General features: G+C 44.1%; 3 protein-coding genes and 3 long non-coding RNA genes across 7 annotated transcripts in view; 4 read left to right on the plus strand and 2 right to left on the minus strand.

Moving 5' to 3' along the window:
• The window catches only part of LOC124314010, a 379,219-nt gene extending 378,459 nt beyond the window's left edge, over window positions 1-760 (minus strand). Inside the window, exon 1 of the mRNA XM_046778973.1 lies at window positions 744-760. The gene's annotated coding sequence lies outside the window, so the exon portion shown is untranslated. The remainder of the gene's footprint in view (window positions 1-743) is intronic.
• LOC124314183 (rho guanine nucleotide exchange factor 2-like) overlaps window positions 1-18,788 on the plus strand; it is a 63,685-nt gene that overhangs the window by 35,765 nt on the left and 9,132 nt on the right. The window lies entirely within an intron of this gene.
• On the minus strand, window positions 3,776-5,371 carry LOC124319060. The gene is made up of 4 exons (XR_006912760.1): window positions 5,239-5,371; window positions 4,973-5,177; window positions 4,753-4,915; window positions 3,776-3,862 (listed from the first exon to the last, which is right to left on the minus strand). It is a non-coding gene; the product is annotated as an uncharacterized LOC124319060 (long non-coding RNA).
• On the plus strand, window positions 9,283-9,842 carry LOC124320064. Its single transcript, XR_006913758.1, has 4 exons — window positions 9,283-9,417; window positions 9,476-9,552; window positions 9,614-9,689; window positions 9,753-9,842. It is a non-coding gene; the product is annotated as an uncharacterized LOC124320064 (long non-coding RNA).
• LOC124320075 lies at window positions 15,713-16,259 on the plus strand. Its single transcript, XR_006913766.1, has 4 exons — window positions 15,713-15,847; window positions 15,906-15,982; window positions 16,044-16,119; window positions 16,183-16,259. It is a non-coding gene; the product is annotated as an uncharacterized LOC124320075 (long non-coding RNA).
• Window positions 16,621-17,437, plus strand: LOC124317299 (alpha-mannosidase 2-like). Its single transcript, XM_046782756.1, has 3 exons — window positions 16,621-16,842; window positions 16,901-17,288; window positions 17,351-17,437. The coding sequence occupies exons 1-3, from the start codon at window positions 16,735-16,737 to the stop codon at window positions 17,401-17,403; spliced, it is 549 nt and encodes a 182-aa protein (XP_046638712.1). The 5' UTR covers window positions 16,621-16,734; the 3' UTR covers window positions 17,404-17,437.

Raw genomic sequence — 18,788 nt, forward strand, 5'->3', positions numbered from 1 at the left:
TTTTAACCCCCACCACCACCACCCGTTTTTCTACGTCCTCCCATCTTTTGTCTATTTATACACGCGGATGGTGAAAAACAACCAAACACGGAAGGAAATCAGAAAAAAAGAACAAGATGTGTGTCTGTGTGTGTGGGGGGGAGGAGCGAGCAAACATCTGTTGCCCGGCTTCTTTTTTCTACTCCGGGTGTTTGAGCTAAATTACTGCACATGTGTGTACGACTATCTATACCCGATAATTGTCTAGGAATAACTGAAATTAGCGCAATTCGATATAATAGGAGAGAGAGAGACGACGTGATAAATCAAAAAGAAAATGATGTGTGAAAGAATAAGAATAAAAATAATAATAAAGAAAAAGTAGGAGGAACCTGGCGTTGCGTGATGCTGTTGAATGATGGCGTTTCCGACTCCGGCGCTCGTGTCCGAGTCTCTCGAGTAAGCTCTTATATTGATCGCCATCTTTTTGGGGGGCTCCTTGTTTTTTTTCCTTTTTTCTCTGATGCTTCGATCCTCCTTGCTGCTCCTGGATGAGCTGGTGCCCTGGATTGGGCTAGTGCTGCCTTCCACACGAGTGAATTGATAGGTTAATGATGGATAGACTGTAGAGCAGAGAGGCCTATGTAGTATAATGGTGAATGCTGACACACAATCGTTTGAGGAGCTCAAACCTACAGGAGCAAAAGAAAACATGGAAGTCATTTAATTCTTAATGGATATTATAGCCCACAACAATTTTATACCTCTTCGTCCATGGCTCCTCTTCCCCCTCCTGTGTGTCTGTGATGACACAAAATTCAAGAGAAAATCAATAAACAGAGGGCAAAACAAAACAAATCAACACATCAAAAAATGCCTCGAGATCTTACGACGTGATTTGACGTGTTTCTATGACACAATGATCTAAGCTGATCTAAAAGTATATAACCATTTTACTAGGCAAAACATTTACATCTATGATGCAACTGAGTTGCCAACTTGCCATGCATCTGACTTCCTTTGATTAAGTGATTCATTCTTACGGTTTAATTAACAGCAATACTTTGACATACCGCATAGTTCTTCCACGATACAAGCACGACATCGTTTTTCATTTTTAAGTAAAAACCATCCTGGGATCCTGTTGGGCGGCTTTGCAAACCAAAACAATCAAGTCTGGGATTCTGGTTTCTGGATGACATTTTGGTGTGCAACATTGCCAGGTTTTAAAAAACACATCTCACCACTCTCACTCACCATTATGCGGTTTCCCGTCGGTTTAGAAACCGTTCCCTCTCTGAATCGTGATAACACATTACTCATACCCATCGCACGAAAGTTTAAAATAAAATCAGATTTTTGGAAACATAATTAACCGACGTCGCCAGAGGGCCATAGGACAATAGCGTCGCCGTGATTCTTTGATCGCACAACAATAAAATAATGTTATGACTTCCTGCGCCCTTTTAATTTCCGTGCATTTGGAATTAACAGGCGACTTTTTAAAAAGTAAATTTTCTGATGTATCTTCAAGCCTTTAATAACATGCGCAAAAAGATCTTCGACTAAAGGCTAAGGGGCAATAAAAATAATAAAAGGTGAAATGAAATCAAATTAATAAATTTATTGCCAAATTTTGAATCAAACAATCGATGAATTAAAATTGTTTTTGAAAACATTGGCGTGAGTCATTTGCTCAACGAAAGTGACAGCCCCTTTCCAAAATATTTGCCGCAATTCCAATCGAATTTGTTGAAACCAACAATCCATATATAATAAAACAGCAAGCTTTTTGGGGGAGGACTGGAGGAGCCTGTGTCTGTCACGGATAATGTCACGGATAATGTCACGAAAATTTTGGGGGAGGAGCTTATTCATGTCTCAAGGGGGAGGAGCTTATTCATGTTATAACGCTGTGATGGGTCAGTCGAGTCGCTGCCCAGACATACCCAAACATGCCCAAACATGCTAATCACCACCAGATGTCTATAGCGTCGACGTGATGACGCAATCTTTGATGACGCAACCATGACGCAACAAGCCAACAACCAGAAATGCATTTTAATTTTGCAGTTATTTAAGTAATAGGTCGTTTTTTTTCAATTTTAATCATTGAACTTTAAGTGTAAAAATAGGGAGATATAAGTTGAGCAAATTAAATGCAAATAACTTGCAAGGTTATTGAAATGTAAATGAAAAATCCTTCAGGATTGCAGTTGCGGAAGGGAAAGTTGGATGCGAGGTTATATAAGGGTGCTCGACATGAGGTGATGTAAAGGTGTGACTACCAATACACTGTTTCAACTGAAAATTGTTTTTACCAAAAAAACACGATAGAATCAATAGAAAAAAGCAAATAACCGATTATTTACCCAAGACAAGACAAAAATTATTCTCAACATGGCATATATAAATGTTGGCATTCCGTTTAGCGACGGTTTGTTGATTAGTGGGGAACACGCCCACTCCATCAACAAAAAAACCATAAAAAAACATGTTAAACCAGACAAGGGTACAAAAACCCAACAGGCATGTAGTGTCTCCGACTACAATCCAACCGGAGTCTCACAAGGCAGCTCAGTAATATATATTGATAATCTAAACGGTAACATTATAAACAATTACCGATATGAAAGTAAAAAAAGCAATCGAAATCAATCAGACCGTCGTTCAGATCGATGTAGTACCAATCCTGCTGAACGGAACGAGCGAAATTATCAGACAAACTGTAATAATCGATACCCGGAAGTCTATGATGAATCCGGGAATGGAAACAGCTCTCCGACGGTACGAAGGACGGGTAATCGTTATCCGGTCCAGATGGACATTTTATGTGATCAAAATAGCCCTAACCACCAACCTAAAGGTGGTAACAGGCGCCATATCCAGAACCACGAATCTCATAGAGCTCCACCAAACACCGTTTTTATCCAAAATTATACAAACTATGATAATAGGATTATTCACCACTACGGATGTAATCCAATTGGAAATACAAATTCCAATGGCCAACAAGGTCGTCATTTTCAAAATTATGACGGAAACCAGAATCATCACGACGGGTATCACCCCGATCGTAATGTTTCTGGAACCACGATTGAGCAACCAGTACGACAACCAGCAAATAAGGCTAAAATACATCCAAGCCGGCCATCAGTAGCGTGGACAATTCCGATGGGTGAAACTGCGACAGCTCAAAAGAAACAAAAAGTCAAAAACCAAAAAGAATTTGAAGCATATCCTGCGGAGGAGGTTACGGAAGAAGCTGCTCGTGCGCATGAACCGGAAAATGTAGAACCAGAACCGGAAGTAGCTCCAAGTGAGCAACTAGATGAACCCGACCCCCACGAACCCGAAGAATATTCAGCCCTATCTTTACCGGAAGACGCGGCTCGTGCGCATGAACCGGAAAATGTAGAACCAGAACCGGAAGTAGCTCCAAGTGAGCAACTAGATGAACCCGACCCCCACGAACCCGAAGAATATTCAGCCCTATCTTTACCGGAAGACGCGGCTCGTGCGCATGAACCGGAAGTAGCTCCAAGTGAACAACTAAATGAACCGCACCCCCACGAACCCGAAGAATACTCAAAAGCAAAATATTTACCGGATAACGAGTATGCAACACCTCCGATTCAACCTGAAAAAAAGGTCCGAAAAGGGTTGGGGAAATTCTTTTCTGATATGTTTAAAACAAAGAAGCAAGAACCGGTTGGGAAAGCTAAACCTGACAAGACAAAACCTACCGACGAGACGCTCGTAGAAAGAACAACTAAGAGCGAAAAGGAAAAGGAAAGAAAAATCAAACAAACTGTAACCAATCAGCAGACAGCACAAGGGCAACGGGAACCGCAGAAACCAAAAGAAGACGGGAAAAAACCATCTGAAAATAAAAAAAATTTGTTCAAAAAGAAATTAGAAAAAGTAGAAGAAAAAATACAAAAATTTGGTAATAGTTTAAAAGAAAAAAAAGATAAAGGGATAAAAAATGTTAAAAACGGGGCTAAGAAAGTCACCAAATTTTTTAAGAAAAATAAGAAATAAATAAGGCGCGATGTAGAGGAAAAGAAACGGAAGAACGGAAAAAATGCAAGACAAATCTCGAAGAGATATGACCGGAAGAATAAAGCGGAAGGATGGGACTGGATAGGACTGAAAGAAAAGGACCGGAGGAAGCGAATGAAAGAAAGTGGATGGAAGAAATGGACCGGAAGTAGAACAGGGAAGAATTTGACTGGAAGAAAAGGACCGGAGGAAGAACAAGGAAGAAATTGACTGGAAGAGAAATGGACTGGATGAATAAAGCGGAAGGATGGGATTGGATAGGACGGGAAGAAAAGGAACAAAGGAAGAAAATGAAACAAAATGGATGGAAGAAATGGACTGGATGAATAAAGCGGAAGGGTGGAACTGGATAGGACTGGAAGAAATGGACCGGAAGTAGAAAATGAAAGAAAATGGATGGAAGAAATGGACTGGATGAATAAAGCGGAAAGATGGGACTGGATAGGACTGGAAGAAAAGGACCGGAAGTAGAACAAGGAAGAAAGTGACTGGAAGAGAAATGGACCGGAAGAAAAACATGGAAGAATTAGACTGGAACCGATAATTTGTGTAGTAAAATAGATTTGTGATAAACTGGCTCATTTTACAAATAAAAAAAAGTTCTCATTGATGCCAACAGAGATTAAACAAACCAGTAGGTATCATCATAGTCTATAACAGCAAAGAAATGCGTTAGTTAGCACTTCAATGTTATTACTTCACTTTCACCTTTTTTTACTCGTTGCATGTATAGTTGCGAATGAGAGAATGAATGTCCGTAACGGAATGCAGCAGTATCAAACTCATTTGTTATTTGAGCCTTAAAAGCGGGATGTGTAAGTGTAACCAGTTGTGAGAGGGAGTAGGCCGTATTCTTCCATTAAATTGGGTCCTACAAAACAAAAATAGAAATGAAAGATTCTCGACTTAATAATTCGGTTTGACCTACCCAAAAAACAGATGGCAGATATTCGTTGTAGGTGATGTGTTGCACCAAAGCTATAACGATTTCCTTAGTCTCCTGGTAAAGTTTCTCATCGTCCCATTGGGAGTTGATCAAAGCCAGCTGGTTAGCATACTTGTCGTGCAAACGAAGCCAAACGACGATGTGCAAGACACAGTTGGACCAGTGTACTGATTGACTCGTTGATCACCTGATTATTTTAACAAATTAGCCACATTCAAACCAACCAGTATTTATTTTAGAATTCGTACCTGCGACGAAGCATTGGCTTCCGTATTCGTCGGAAATACAATCCTTTCGTTCGGGATCGACTGGTAAAACAAACATAGTCCCCGCCGATTGTCTATTGGGGTAACACGACAACTTTTTCAGCAGCAGTCGAGCCATAAATGACGGAAGCGTCCAGATAGGCCGGAATTCGGTTGAGCTAATTGCATAATCAAGTCGAATCAAGTAAAGTAATGAATTGCATCATTAGGAAAAAAGCGAGCTACAGTACCTGGTCGGCATAACCGAATTTGCAATCTTCTCGAGGAGCGATGACAGAGCGGACGAAATCGTGACAGCTAACGCCAAATTGACTCTAGAATTCATTGTCGTGGTCCACATCGATGGGGAAACAAAGTGGGTTCGGTGGGGAAACAGAGTTCGCTCAGGTGACAAGTACTTGCCGTCACCCGTGCAACATTGAATCGCCGAATTGGTCACTTTTCACAACAGAAAATAAATTAGCCTTGCTCATTAAAAACAGAGAAAATGAATTAATTAGCTTACATGTACGGAAAGTAGGAACGTGAGTAATATCGTGAGCGACAAGTTGACCCCAGTGCATCACAGTAATTGTGTTAATTGATTGAATTGATTGTCGGGATAATCTGAGACGCCTTACGAAAAGATGCGGCTGACAGAGTCAACTGGAGCCCGGAGGTATAGTCCCGGCCATTCACGGGACGTCCAAATGCCTTTTAAAAATTAGGACAATAAGTAAACTTGTTGAATGAAGCTAACTATTAAATTCACCATCTGCGTATTGGGGAGGTAAGATGCGTTCCAAAGGCGAATTCGATCTACCCCAATTGGGGTAAGCAAGATTGTTGCATATGAAGCGTCGTAAGTCCTAAGTAATTTCAGAGTAGCATTATTCAATCTGTATCAAAGTCATTCAAAAACACTTTTACCTGTTGTACAAAGCAGATGCATTGCAGTGCAAGCAGGCTATGCACGGCAAATGGACGAAAGAGCGGTCTCCTTAACACACAAGTGTTGCAGTGTCACGGGCGAAGTCCTACATTTTCGTTACAGCAGTGCGAACCCGGCAATTTCAGGTTCAAGTTCAACCTAAAAATTCAAAAAACAATTTAGATAATCTTAAACAAAAATTTAAAAGAATAACTTACACATTAGCCAAGTTTCTAGACGCTTCCAGCGATTGAAGTCCTTTCCATCCTTCCTGCTGGCCTATGAGGGAGGCATATAGGTGGTAGGTAGCACTGTAGCTGTAGGCCGCAGAATTTTGCCAGGGAGCTAACATGTTATTCCCAGCATGCCATTCGAAAGCACTAATCTCTTCCACGTGCTGGCGAGCTACCGTAACAGCACGACTCATCTCGTCTTTGGTTATGTCTCTGGGCATGGCTGTCAACTCACTCGACTCGGGGAATCGTGCAACAGAAGCTGGGTTATTGAATAAATTAAACATTACCATTGGAAATTCACACTGATTAGACATGGTAACTTACATGTTGTCTTGAGAATGTCTATAGACAACAAGCTCCGAAATTTCCATCTGCTGCCGTACACCACCAAGGATTGTAGAGTCATTCAATGAACCAAGGTGAACAGAGAATGGCAGGTTTGCATTGAAACACAGATGGTTGATTAGCAGAGACGCAGCAGGACACCATGGTTCCTCTCCGGGAGTACGTCATACGCTATCCACAATTGTTATTGAATTAAAGAAAAATCAACTTTAAGACAAATTTGAACTGACGTGTAGGGATAGTTGAATACGTAAGAAAGATCCGGTCGATTGGACACTTGTGGTGCTGAATAAACAGGACTATAGCTGGTAGTATTGGCATAATACCACTGAGCTGGTAGGAGAATGAGTAAACACGCAAGTGGCAGCCACTTGAAAGAATGTAATCTAATATTTAATTAAAATTAAATATTTGATTACATTACATTTAATTGAATTAATTAAATTTAATACCTAGGTGAGAGAGTCATGATGTGTAGCAGCGAAGCCTCTGGCTGAATGACTAACATTTAATTGCGAGCCCGAAGGGCGAAGCTAATAATCGCATACGCAGAAAAAAAAATACCATGTCACTTTGTCTGTCTGTATGTCCCGCTCCATAGCTCGGGCGTTTTACGAAAGATTTCGGATTTTTTGGTCTTAAAAATTAGACAAAAAATATGCGGTGCGACCAGAACAAAAATAATTTCATTTACTTAATTAGTTTTCCCGTAATTAATGAAAAACTGTTAAAATAATTGTTTCACAACTAGTGACATCTGGCGGTTGCGAATACAACTTTTTCATTTTAGATCAAAATAAATCACCACCAGATGTCTATAGCATCGCCGTGATGACGCAATCTTTGATGTCCAAACCATGACGCAACATTGCATTTATGTTTTGCAGTTATTTGACTGAAAGATGGTTATTTTTAAATTCAATTATTGAACTTTATTTGTAAAAATGGGAAAATATGAGTTGAGCAAACTAAACGTAAATAACTTGCAAGGATATTGATTTGTGACGGAAAAATCCAGTTTTAAGAACAAAAAGTCTTTGAAGAAAAGTGTGAATAACAGATTCACAACAGATTTCGGACTTTTTGGTCTTAACAATTACACAAAAAATAGGCGGTGCTGCCAGAACAAAAATAATTTTATTTACTTTGATAATGGATCGAATTAAAAGACGAAAAATAGATTTTTGGTTATAGCGCTGGCATGATAATGAAGAGGGCCATGGTTCAAGTCTCATAATAGATTTACTTTTTTTTAGAATAAAATTATTGTTTTGACCCAAGCCCTTTGTTAACCATGACTCAGACAAATCAAAATTTCGCGATAGAATTTTTTTTCCACAAAATTTCAGAGAAAAAACATAGAATTTACAGAAAAATTAGGAAAAATTAGGAAGGCATTTAGCAAAAAGTCCGACTTAATAATAGGCCCTGAATTTTTCATTTAAGACAGTTTTCAACTGGCTTACGACTATCCCTTCGCGGCGAGCTGATAAGCTTGCTTTTCTATCTTATAGATGCTCACATCAAATGATTACACTTTTGATGGGAAGCCTGAGGCCACATGTTGCGTCAGCGCTTTTTTGTCACCCTTGTTTCACCCTTTTCTTTGACTAGACATAATATAATGACATACGCGTTGACAGGAGGCGTTCAGGGGCTAATTTCGTATGCCTTTTGACATAATGCGGGTAAAATCGGGGGAAAGGTAAGATAAATTCATGGTCGGGCATAAATAAGAACGGCTTCAGTGTAGTATTCGACCGCTTTAGTGGTGTAAGCTGGAGCTTCGGTGTAGTAGCTGGGAACAGAGTTGTACTTAGGATCGGTGAAGGATGATGAGGCAGTATACTAAGTCGTGTAGTACTCCGGTGCCTTGATGGTCAAACTCGGGGCAGAGTATTACTTCGGGACGTCGGTGTAGTAGCTCAAGGGAAGCGTAAGTTGTGGTATAATACTCCGGCGCCTTAGATGTGTAGTACTTAAAGCCTCGGTGTAGTAACTGGTCGTTGGTTGTTGTTTAGTAAGGCGGCGGCGTTGTGATTTGTGATCCGCCATACCAATGATATAAAATTACAAAGGTACACCAGCGGTCGACCCAGCCATCACAACACCCAACAGCAGCACGTCACTATAGTTAACTAAACAATTCATAAATTTAAACATTGATATTCAGTATAAATAACTGTCAAACAATTAGGAAAGAGTACCAACTGGAATATTAACAAATATAGATAAAAATAGGATTGATACATAACTCAATGTAAAAAACAAAATATTTACCCATGATTACGAATTGGTTACACGAAGAGCAGAGCACGAGCAATGCAGTTATTGCCGTTTCGAAAATCATCACTCGACTGATTTCTGCCTCCTTTTCTCTCCTTTTACACGACTTGTTTGAAGACAATTCATTTTTCGGTTGAAATATTCATCCCTGGATCGCCGAAATCCGTTCAATGTTGATCTGGCAACCCCGAACCATTTTCCGCTTTCTTTATCGTCTTCCCTCTCTTTAGCCCTTCTTTTCCCTCTGACTTCTTCGCCTGCTCTATAGCGTGGTGGACCTGTCAGAGCCTGAAACGACACATTTCTTAGTTTAAAGTTCTTTCATTGTCCTCGGAGTTATATACTCTTCTGATTGCTAGTGTCTCCTCTTCCTACATTGTCCAGGTATAAATTGTTATAAGTTGTATTCGTGCCCCATACTAAATTATTGATCTGTGTACAGTCGCCAGCTTGGCTCTAATGATTATTCGCCATTCTCTGGCCCTCCACGTGATAATCTGACTTACCATTCTGATTTGGGTAATATTCACTTATATTTATCATATGTATCTGGCCCTAATTTGTGTTTCATTCCCCTCAGGTCTGATTGTGTCTGTCTGACTCTTTACAATCCTTACGAGTCACTCTCTTCTTATTTTGTGTGTGTACACTCCCAGGTATTGTTCGTTGCCAAATTCATTATTCCCCCCACACACTAATCTCCCTATCTTTCTTTCCAGAAACCACACGTTGTCTTTGAATACAATATTCATTCATCCATCAGCCTACAGTCAGACCACGAGAAATTTAATTCAGGGTTCCATCAAGGGAACATTTGGTCCTTCGAACCGGAGTGTGAGTCACCTCCGATATCTCCTTCTGGATCTCCAGTAACTCAAAACCCAGCCAGCCGAGTCCTCTCCAGCTGACTGCCATCTCAATTTCAAAATTCAGCCAGTCGAGCCCTCTTACTGGCAGCTATATTCAGACGAGTTTCGTCGTACACCTCTCCACCTTCACTGCACGCACGTCCACCTATCGTCTCTCCTCGTCAGAGCTTCACATCAAACTCAAGACCGTCTTCACCATGGCCACAAAGATCAAGCCAGGGGAAGATGCTGACTACGACGAAGACTACGCCGTGGAGCTGGCAAATATGAAGGCGAAGAGGAAAACCCTGCGTCGTCAGATCACGGTGTCAAACACACAAGTCGAGACTCTGACTAATTCCAGAGGCTCACGGGGAGCCATTCAAGGCTTACTACTCCATCTCAACGACTTAATACTCCGAGCCTCACAGCTTCAGACCGACATCTCTACCATGGAAGATGACGAGGAAGAAGCCGAAAGACAAGACGCCAATCACTTAGGTTATGTCACGCGTGTTGGTGAGCTGTCTGCCAACGCTCAAGATTATATCAGGAGTAGAGATGGAGATGCAGCGTCCATTGTTGGACCGAACGTCGTTCCGGATCGAGACCCACCTCTACCTCCCGTTTCTCCATCTGAAATTCTCCGGCGAGAGCAAGCTCGTCAAGACGAAATTGCAGCAACTCGACTGAGAGCTGAGAGAGCCCGCGAGCAAGCTGTGAGGACCCGCCAGCAAGCAGATCAAGCATGGGAAGAAGCGGACGCAGCACAAGCTGCCCTTAGGCTACTCGGCGTCGAACCTCCCGGAGGATCGATACCACCAGATGATGACCATTTCACTTCCATCAGTCAACAGATCATCAACACCACTCCGCAAGCGAAGACATTGTTGGATCAACAACGTCAGAAGAATTTCGACAGCACTCAAGAAACTCCTGACACCTGGATCGATTTGTATAGTGCTGGCCGTCTACCTCCTATTATCACTGCTCGCAGTACACGCTCATCAGTATCGGCAGAATTGGAACCTTTCGACGGAAAGGCTTTGGAGTGGTTTTCCTGGATCGATTTGTTTCGAGCATTGGTGCACGATACCCCCAAGTCCCCCGGAGAGAAGTTAGCCCTTTTAAAGAGATTTCTCCGAGGAGACTGTTTGGACCTGGTATACGGACTAGGAGGTGGTGAAGCAGCCTACATCGAGGCCCTGGTTCGGCTGAAGCAGACATGTGGCCGCCGAGACGTCATGAGAGCAGCACATCACCAAGCCATCCAGAAGTTGGAGACGAAGCAAGATCCGGCGTCATTCAAGAGATTTGCCGAACGTATCCGCACACATTTATTCGACCTTAGCCGAATTGGAGAGACGGGGACGACGGATTTGATTGAGAAGATTTGTCTCAAATTACATCTAAACGACCGGTTGGCCTGGAATGAAGACAGACGGGGACGGATCGAAGATCGAAGCTTGAACACCTTCGGAATGTGGCTATGTTCCCGTGCTTCCGCGTATCAGAACGCTTTCAGCATCGCAGCCGATCAAGTCAATCCAACTTCGTCAAAACCGAGCAATCAACGACGCCAAGCCCGGACCAATCAGAGTTCAGCAAAGATGGCAGGTGAACAAAAACAAGTTTCTTTCCCCTTCGCTGGAAAGCCGTTCTGTTTTAAATGCGAGAAAGGACACAGGTTGCCGGATTGTGAAGATTTTAAATCACTTTCCGTCGGGGAGCGTCTGACTTTCTGCATGCGCCGTCGTCTTTGTTTCAGTTGCTTCTCGACTAAACATTCAGTTTACGAATGTGACAAGCGAAAGCCGTGTAAACACTCTGGTTGCGGCTATTACCATCACCCGCTGTTACACCATGTTGCCAAGGAAAAACCGCCGACAGAAACCGAAGAAAAGGCTCGACCTACAACAGCAAGAATCGGAGCCCCTCGACAAGTCACCATGGGCATGCTGCGTCTTCCAGTGATGGCCGACGACGGAAGTTGGGTGTTAGCCAATATCTTCTTCGACGAAGGTAGCGATTCAACCCTAATGCGAAGTGCCTTCGCCACGGCCCTGAAACTCCGCGGCCCACGTCAGATCTTAGCTGTAGACGGAGCTGGCGGAATAATCAACCGCTATCCATCAACCAGGGTCCAGTTTCGAGTTCAAGCGGTGGACGGCAATATTTTCTCTCTAGAAGGATCTACCATGAAAACGGTAGCCAGCCCTACACCTATCACCGACTGGAACAAGGAGAAGTCCCATTGGTCTCATCTTAAGAACCTTCCGCTCGGCGAAACAGGAGGAAAGGTCGACGTCTTGATTGGGCTAGATTATGCCCACCTGCTGGCCGTCCGAGATTCAAGAGTTGGTGAAGAAAAGGAACCTATCGCCTCCAAGACCGCCTTCGGATGGGTCGTGAGAGGAGTCGTCAATGGACGAGTAAATTCGGCTTCCGCCCGTAGCTGCAAGATTTCCGGATTTACTTCCTTAGCCAACCTCGCCACTGAAATGCGCCGATTCTGCGACACAGAAGATTATGGAACGGAGCATCAAGTTGGCTGCCTGTCGCCCGAGAATAAACGCGCTCTCGCAATTGTCCAAGAGAAAACCAGGAGATTGGAAGTCGGATACGAAGTGCCGATCATATGGCGAGAAGGAGAACCCGACTTGACCAACAATCGCCCGATGGCCGAAAATAGATTCCGTAGCATGTTGAACCGATTCAAACGTCAGCCGGAATTCGAAGAGGATTACCGAGCAGCTGTCCGGAAATACTTCGACAAAGGCTATGCTTCCCGTGTTCCCGATCCAGCTACCGCAAAATACTTCCTAGCCCATCATGGAGTTTACAAAGGAAAGAAGCTACGTGTGGTCTACGACGCCGCTGCCCCGTTCAAGGGGAAATGTCTCAACGATTCGATAATCAGTGGCCCAGCTCTTCAACCATCTTTGGCGGCCGTCATCACTCTTTTCCGAGAGGGAGCCGTTGCCTGGGCGTCCGATATCGAAGCCATGTTCAGCCGCTTCCGGCTTTCCATCGAAGACCGGGATTACTTCTGTTTCCTATGGCAGGAGAAAGACGACATCGAACCAATTGTTTGTCGGATGGACCGACTTCCTTTCGGAGCCAGCTGCTCCCCTTTCGTGGCCATTTATGGAGTGCGCCGCATCCTGAAGGACACCGGAGCACCAGACAAGGTCGTTCGTGCCGTCGAGGAGAAAATGTATGTAGATGACTATTTAGGATCCGCAACATCCGTTACTGAAGCAGTTGAAGAAGCCGTCACAGTCAAGAACTCCTTGTCCGCTGCTGATCTCAATCTTCAAGGATGGATCTCAAATTCGCCGGAATTTTTACTGGAGGTGTCGAAGACCGATCGGCCGGTAACAGCTACACCTTCCGCTCATCCGCTCACCAGTGAGAGCACAGAAAAGGTTCTTGGCGTCGTCTGGGACACCAATTCTGACACTTTAGGATTCCTAGTAGCCAAATCATCCGACGCAGCCCTAACTCGCGTCAGTCTGGTCAGCAAGGTAGCCGGTGTGTTCGACCCGCTTGGAACGGCTTCGCCGTTGATCGTCAAGGCCAAGATTCGTCTAAGAGCATTGGGTCTCAAGGGACTCGACTGGAGCGACGAAATTACCGGTGACGACGAGATTTGGTGGCGTAGCTGGTTCATCGCTTTGGAACAACTTAACACATTGAAGATGCCACGATGCTTATTTCCGGAAGAAGCCCAAATCATCGACGCCGAACTTCACACCTTCTGCGATGCTTCGGAAGAGGCCTACGCTGCAGTGATTTATCTTCGCGTCCAATACTCCGACGGTCACGTTTTGGTTCGACAGGTACGAGCAGCAAACAAGCTCGCGCCGATGAAGACGATTTCCATTCCCAAACTCGAGCTCAACGCAGCCCTGTTGGGCGCTCGCCTCCTACGGACCGTTCACTCAACCCTCAAATCGAAAATCAAGAGACGGAAGCTTTGGACAGATAGCAGTACCGTCCGAAACTGGATTCGGGCCACGGCGGCCTATTATCAAATATTCGTCAGTAACCGGATAGGCGAGATCCAGACAATCACCCAGCCCGAAGAATGGCGATTTATTCCGGGAAAATTAAACCCAGCGGATCTGGCTACCCGCTCCTCCCTGGACGAACAGCCCATCCCACCCGTTTGGTTGAATGGGCCGGACTTTTTACTTCAGCCTGAAGACCATTGGCCACCTGATCTACCGTGGATGGCGGTAAAGGAGGAAATCCGCCCGAGTCGCTCCTATACTGCTGTGGTGGAGAAATCTGCTGACCGGTGGAAAGAAATCCACATTGGCCCCGAAGATGTTCCAGCGCTCTCCAAATTGGATGAAAAATATCTGGAGCTGGTCCGGTTGTGCCAATCTGAAGTTTATGAAGAGGAACTACACCGATTCAAAAAGGGCAAACAGCTTCACTCTACATCCAGTTTGCTGGCTTTGGCCCCTATTTTAGGTTCTGATGGTGTGTTGCGACTCGGAGGGCGAGCTGGACGCGCGAAGTTACCTTACGACCAGCTGCATCCCCCCCTTCTTCCTGGAAGCCATCCGTTCACCGAAATGATCATCCGCGCTTTCCACGAACACCTCAAACACGTCGGAACGGACTTTCTACTCAGTTACATCCGTCAGCATTTTTGGCTTACCAGCGGAAGAGAAGCGGTGAAAAGAGTCCGTCGCAACTGTACCATTTGTCGGCGCAATCGAGCCAAGCCAGGCGAACAATTGATGGGAGACCTTCCCGATTCACGGCTTGACTCCGGCTCTCTCCCATTTACTCGTACCGCCGTCGACTTATTCGGGCCATTTGAGGTTGGTCTTGCCCGAAACCGAACGACCAAGCGTTGGGGCGTGTTGTTTACATGCATGGTCACTCGCGCTGTATTCCTGGAGCTCGTCCCGTCGCTCTCAACAAGCGATTTCCTGTTGGCACTACGAAAATTCATTTCTCTCTACAGAAAGCCCGAGGTAATTCATTCTGATAATGGAACCAATTTTGTCGGTGCCGAAAGGGAGCTGCGGGAAGCCGTCGAAGAAATGTACGCGTCCCAGGCGATCCCAGATTTCATGAAACGGGTCAGCATCAAATGGACCTTCCAACCGCCTCGGACACCTCATTTTGGAGGCGCCCACGAATCGCTGGTCCGTTCCACCAAGAAGGCGTTATACAACGCCTTGGAGCAAGAAAAGAACAGCTCCCGTCACCCGACTGAAGATTTGCTCAGAACATTATTGTATGAAGTAGCCGGACTGCTGAATACCCGACCGTTGACTTATGCCAGTTCCGATCCAGCGGATTTCCGCCCGTTAACGCCGAACGATTTTCTAAATCGGCCGCCAACTGCATATCCACCAGCTGGATCATTTGATGACGCCTCCCCGCGAGAACACTACCGCTATCTTCAACGAGTTCTGAATCTCTTCTGGGATATGTGGAAAACGGTGTATCTGCAGTCGTTGGCATCCCGAAAGAAGTGGAAGGTGAAACGACCGAACCTGGAGGTGGGCGACATCGTTCTCGAAGTCAACAAGGGATTTGGACGTGGTGAATGGAGCATCGGCCACGTCGCAAAGGTCTACCCAGGCGCAGATGGATGTGTCCGAGCCGTTGACGTTCAACTCCCAACGGGAATCTTCCGCCGCGGGATTACAGAATTATGCCTGTTGGAATCCATCTCGTCCGTCAAAACGGACTCGGGGGAGGATGGATCGCCGAAATCCGTTCAATGTTGATCTGGCAACCCCGAACCATTTTCCGCTTTCTTTATCGTCTTCCCTCTCTTTAGCCCTTCTTTTCCCTCTGACTTCTTCGCCTGCTCTATAGCGTGGTGGACCTGTCAGAGCCTGAAACGACACATTTCTTAGTTTAAAGTTCTTTCATTGTCCTCGGAGTTATATACTCTTCTGATTGCTAGTGTCTCCTCTTCCTACATTGTCCAGGTATAAATTGTTATAAGTTGTATTCGTGCCCCATACTAAATTATTGATCTGTGTACAGTCGCCAGCTTGGCTCTAATGATTATTCGCCATTCTCTGGCCCTCCACGTGATAATCTGACTTACCATTCTGATTTGGGTAATATTCACTTATATTTATCATATGTATCTGGCCCTAATTTGTGTTTCATTCCCCTCAGGTCTGATTGTGTCTGTCTGACTCTTTACAATCCTTACGAGTCACTCTCTTCTTATTTTGTGTGTGTACACTCCCAGGTATTGTTCGTTGCCAAATTCATTATTCCCCCCACACACTAATCTCCCTATCTTTCTTTCCAGAAACCACACGTTGTCTTTGAATACAATATTCATTCATCCATCAGCCTACAGTCAGACCACGAGAAATTTAATTCAGGGTTCCATCAAGGGAACAATCCCATTCCTCAGTCTTATATAGACTTGCGAGGATTTTTTTGGTGAGCAACTCAGTTCTCGCAAAGAATCTCATTTTTATCTTTCGACGGTTTTACCATTCATTAGAATTTATTTTTGGATCGAATTTAATTGAATTAAGCGAAGATTGTTCAGTTTTCTTAATTGAAATAATTTGTTGTTATGAATTTCGTATTTAGGTTTCTTTTCTTTGCCTTATTGCTCTTTTCGAATATGGGCGCCGTGTTCGTTGCGGTTCCTTTAGCTGTTCCTAGGTGGCCACATTGTTGTTTTACAGCAGACGCATACGGCCGAACGTCATACCTCTGTCTTCAGTGAAATGCCCGTGACGTATCGGAGCGGGACTCTTTATCGGTCTCAATGACACGCATTAATAGAATTATTTGTCATTTTTACTAATGAATTTAAATGAAAAAAGTCTAATAGAATTGCAATAATATGCGGATCAGGAAAACTAGTCTACTTTTTGGTCTGAGTTGCTTGATTGTTTTTGGGTGCATTGTGTTATTGTTGGGCAAAAACAAGAATTTGGCCGGTGACGATCAGGTAAACACCTTTACAAGATCATAACACGGTTTTACCCCAACCTTAACTTTTTATGCAGAATGATGTTGAAGATTTGGAGAAGAAGGTGAAGAAACTGGAACAGGACTTGAAGAGAAATTATGAGATTGTACAAAAGATTGGTAAATCTGTCTCTGATCTCCTCAAAGATTCACCCACACAAGATGAAGATCCTCTTAAAGCCAAAATGATCCAACCAGTTTTGAAAAATTTGGTTGGCAGTTCAGCAGCGAATGATTGCTCGTTTGTTGAGAAACCTCCCCTGCAACCCAACGTGCAGATGCTCGACTTGTACAGCAAGTTGAAATTCGACAACCCAGATGGTGGTGTTTGGAAGCAGGGCTGGGACATCCAGTACGATGAAAGCCAATTCTCTGCCCAGAACAAACTTAAAGTATTTGTGGTTCCACACTCTCACAATGACCCAGGTATATGAGTTCATTCATCAATTTGTTAGAAAACTGCCTCCAATTTGTTTATTTTATTGCAGGTGGATCAAGACATTTCAAAAGTATTATGCAGATCAGACCAGACACATTTTGAATAACATGGTCCGGAAAGTGAGCGAAAAAGACAATCGCAAATTCATCTGGGCAGAAATTTCGTACTTGGATTTTTGGTGGAAAGAATCTGATCAAGAAAGTAGGGATAAATTAAAACAGTTGGTGGACAACGGACAGATCGAGATCGTTACGGGTGGCTGGGTGATGAACGACGAAGCCAATACGCACTACTACGCCATGATCGAGCAACTGACGACCGGTCACGAGTGGCTCAAACAGAAACTGGGCTTCTCACCCACCAACGGATGGGCAATTGACCCTTTTGGTATGTCCAGCAGTATGGCCTATCTGCTTAAAAGAAGCGGTCTCGAAAATATGGTCATTCAACGTGTTCACTATGCCGTCAAGAAAGCCATGTCAGCCAAAAAGAACTTGGAATTCCGGTGGCGGCAAAATTGGGGTAAGCTAAACTATAACAACATGTTATGGAATTTTATTATAAAATTCAATTTCCGTTGTTTTCTGCAGATCGCGATGGACAGACTGATATGCTCTGTCACATGATGCCGTTTTACAGCTACGACGTGCCACACACTTGCGGTCCGGACCCGAAAATTTGTTGCCAATTTGATTTCCGTCGATTAAGGTTTGCCATTCACTCGGTCGTTTTTATTCTCCACCGAAATTCATTGCCTTGATGTGTTTAATGTGCAGTTCATCAGGACAGAGTCCGATTCATTGTCCGTGGAAAGTTCCTCCTCAGCCCATCACCAATGTGAACGTTGAAAAAAGAGCCTCGTTGTGGTTGGATCAGTATCGCAAGAAATCCACTTTGTACAAGACGAACGTCCTGCTGGTCCAGTTGGGTGACGATTTCCGATACGACACGGCGGCGGAATTCAATCAGCAGTTTATTAACGTAATTTAAGCCATTGCATATTAATAGAATAATTCTCGTTATTAATGCGAATTATTTTAATATCAAAAGCTGTTTGACTACATGAATAGCCGCAGTGACTGGTTCGTGGAGGCCCAGTTTGGAACGTTGAAAGATTATTTCGACTCGCTCCGGGCCAACGTTGCCCAGTCTGTGGAGAGTTTTCCGTCGCTATCCGGCGATTTCTTCACTTATGCCGACATTGACGACCATTACTAGAGTGGGGCTACTACACGTCCCGACCCTTCTACAAGCAATTGGACAGAGTGTTGGAATCGTATCTGAGATCGGCTGAAATTATTTATTCCATGACGTGGTCGCACCTTCATCGGCAGTCGACTGTGCCCGAACGATTCCGTAGCTGGATGAGCCGCATGATGGCGCTACTGTCGGAGGCTCGACGTCATTTGAGCCTCTTCCAGCATCACGACGACATCACTGGAACGGAGAAGGATCACGTCGTTCAAGACTATGCCAAAATGATGCAG

Source organism: Daphnia pulicaria, chromosome 1, assembly GCF_021234035.1.
Source record: "Daphnia pulicaria isolate SC F1-1A chromosome 1, SC_F0-13Bv2, whole genome shotgun sequence".
NCBI lineage: Eukaryota > Metazoa > Arthropoda > Branchiopoda > Diplostraca > Daphniidae > Daphnia > Daphnia pulicaria.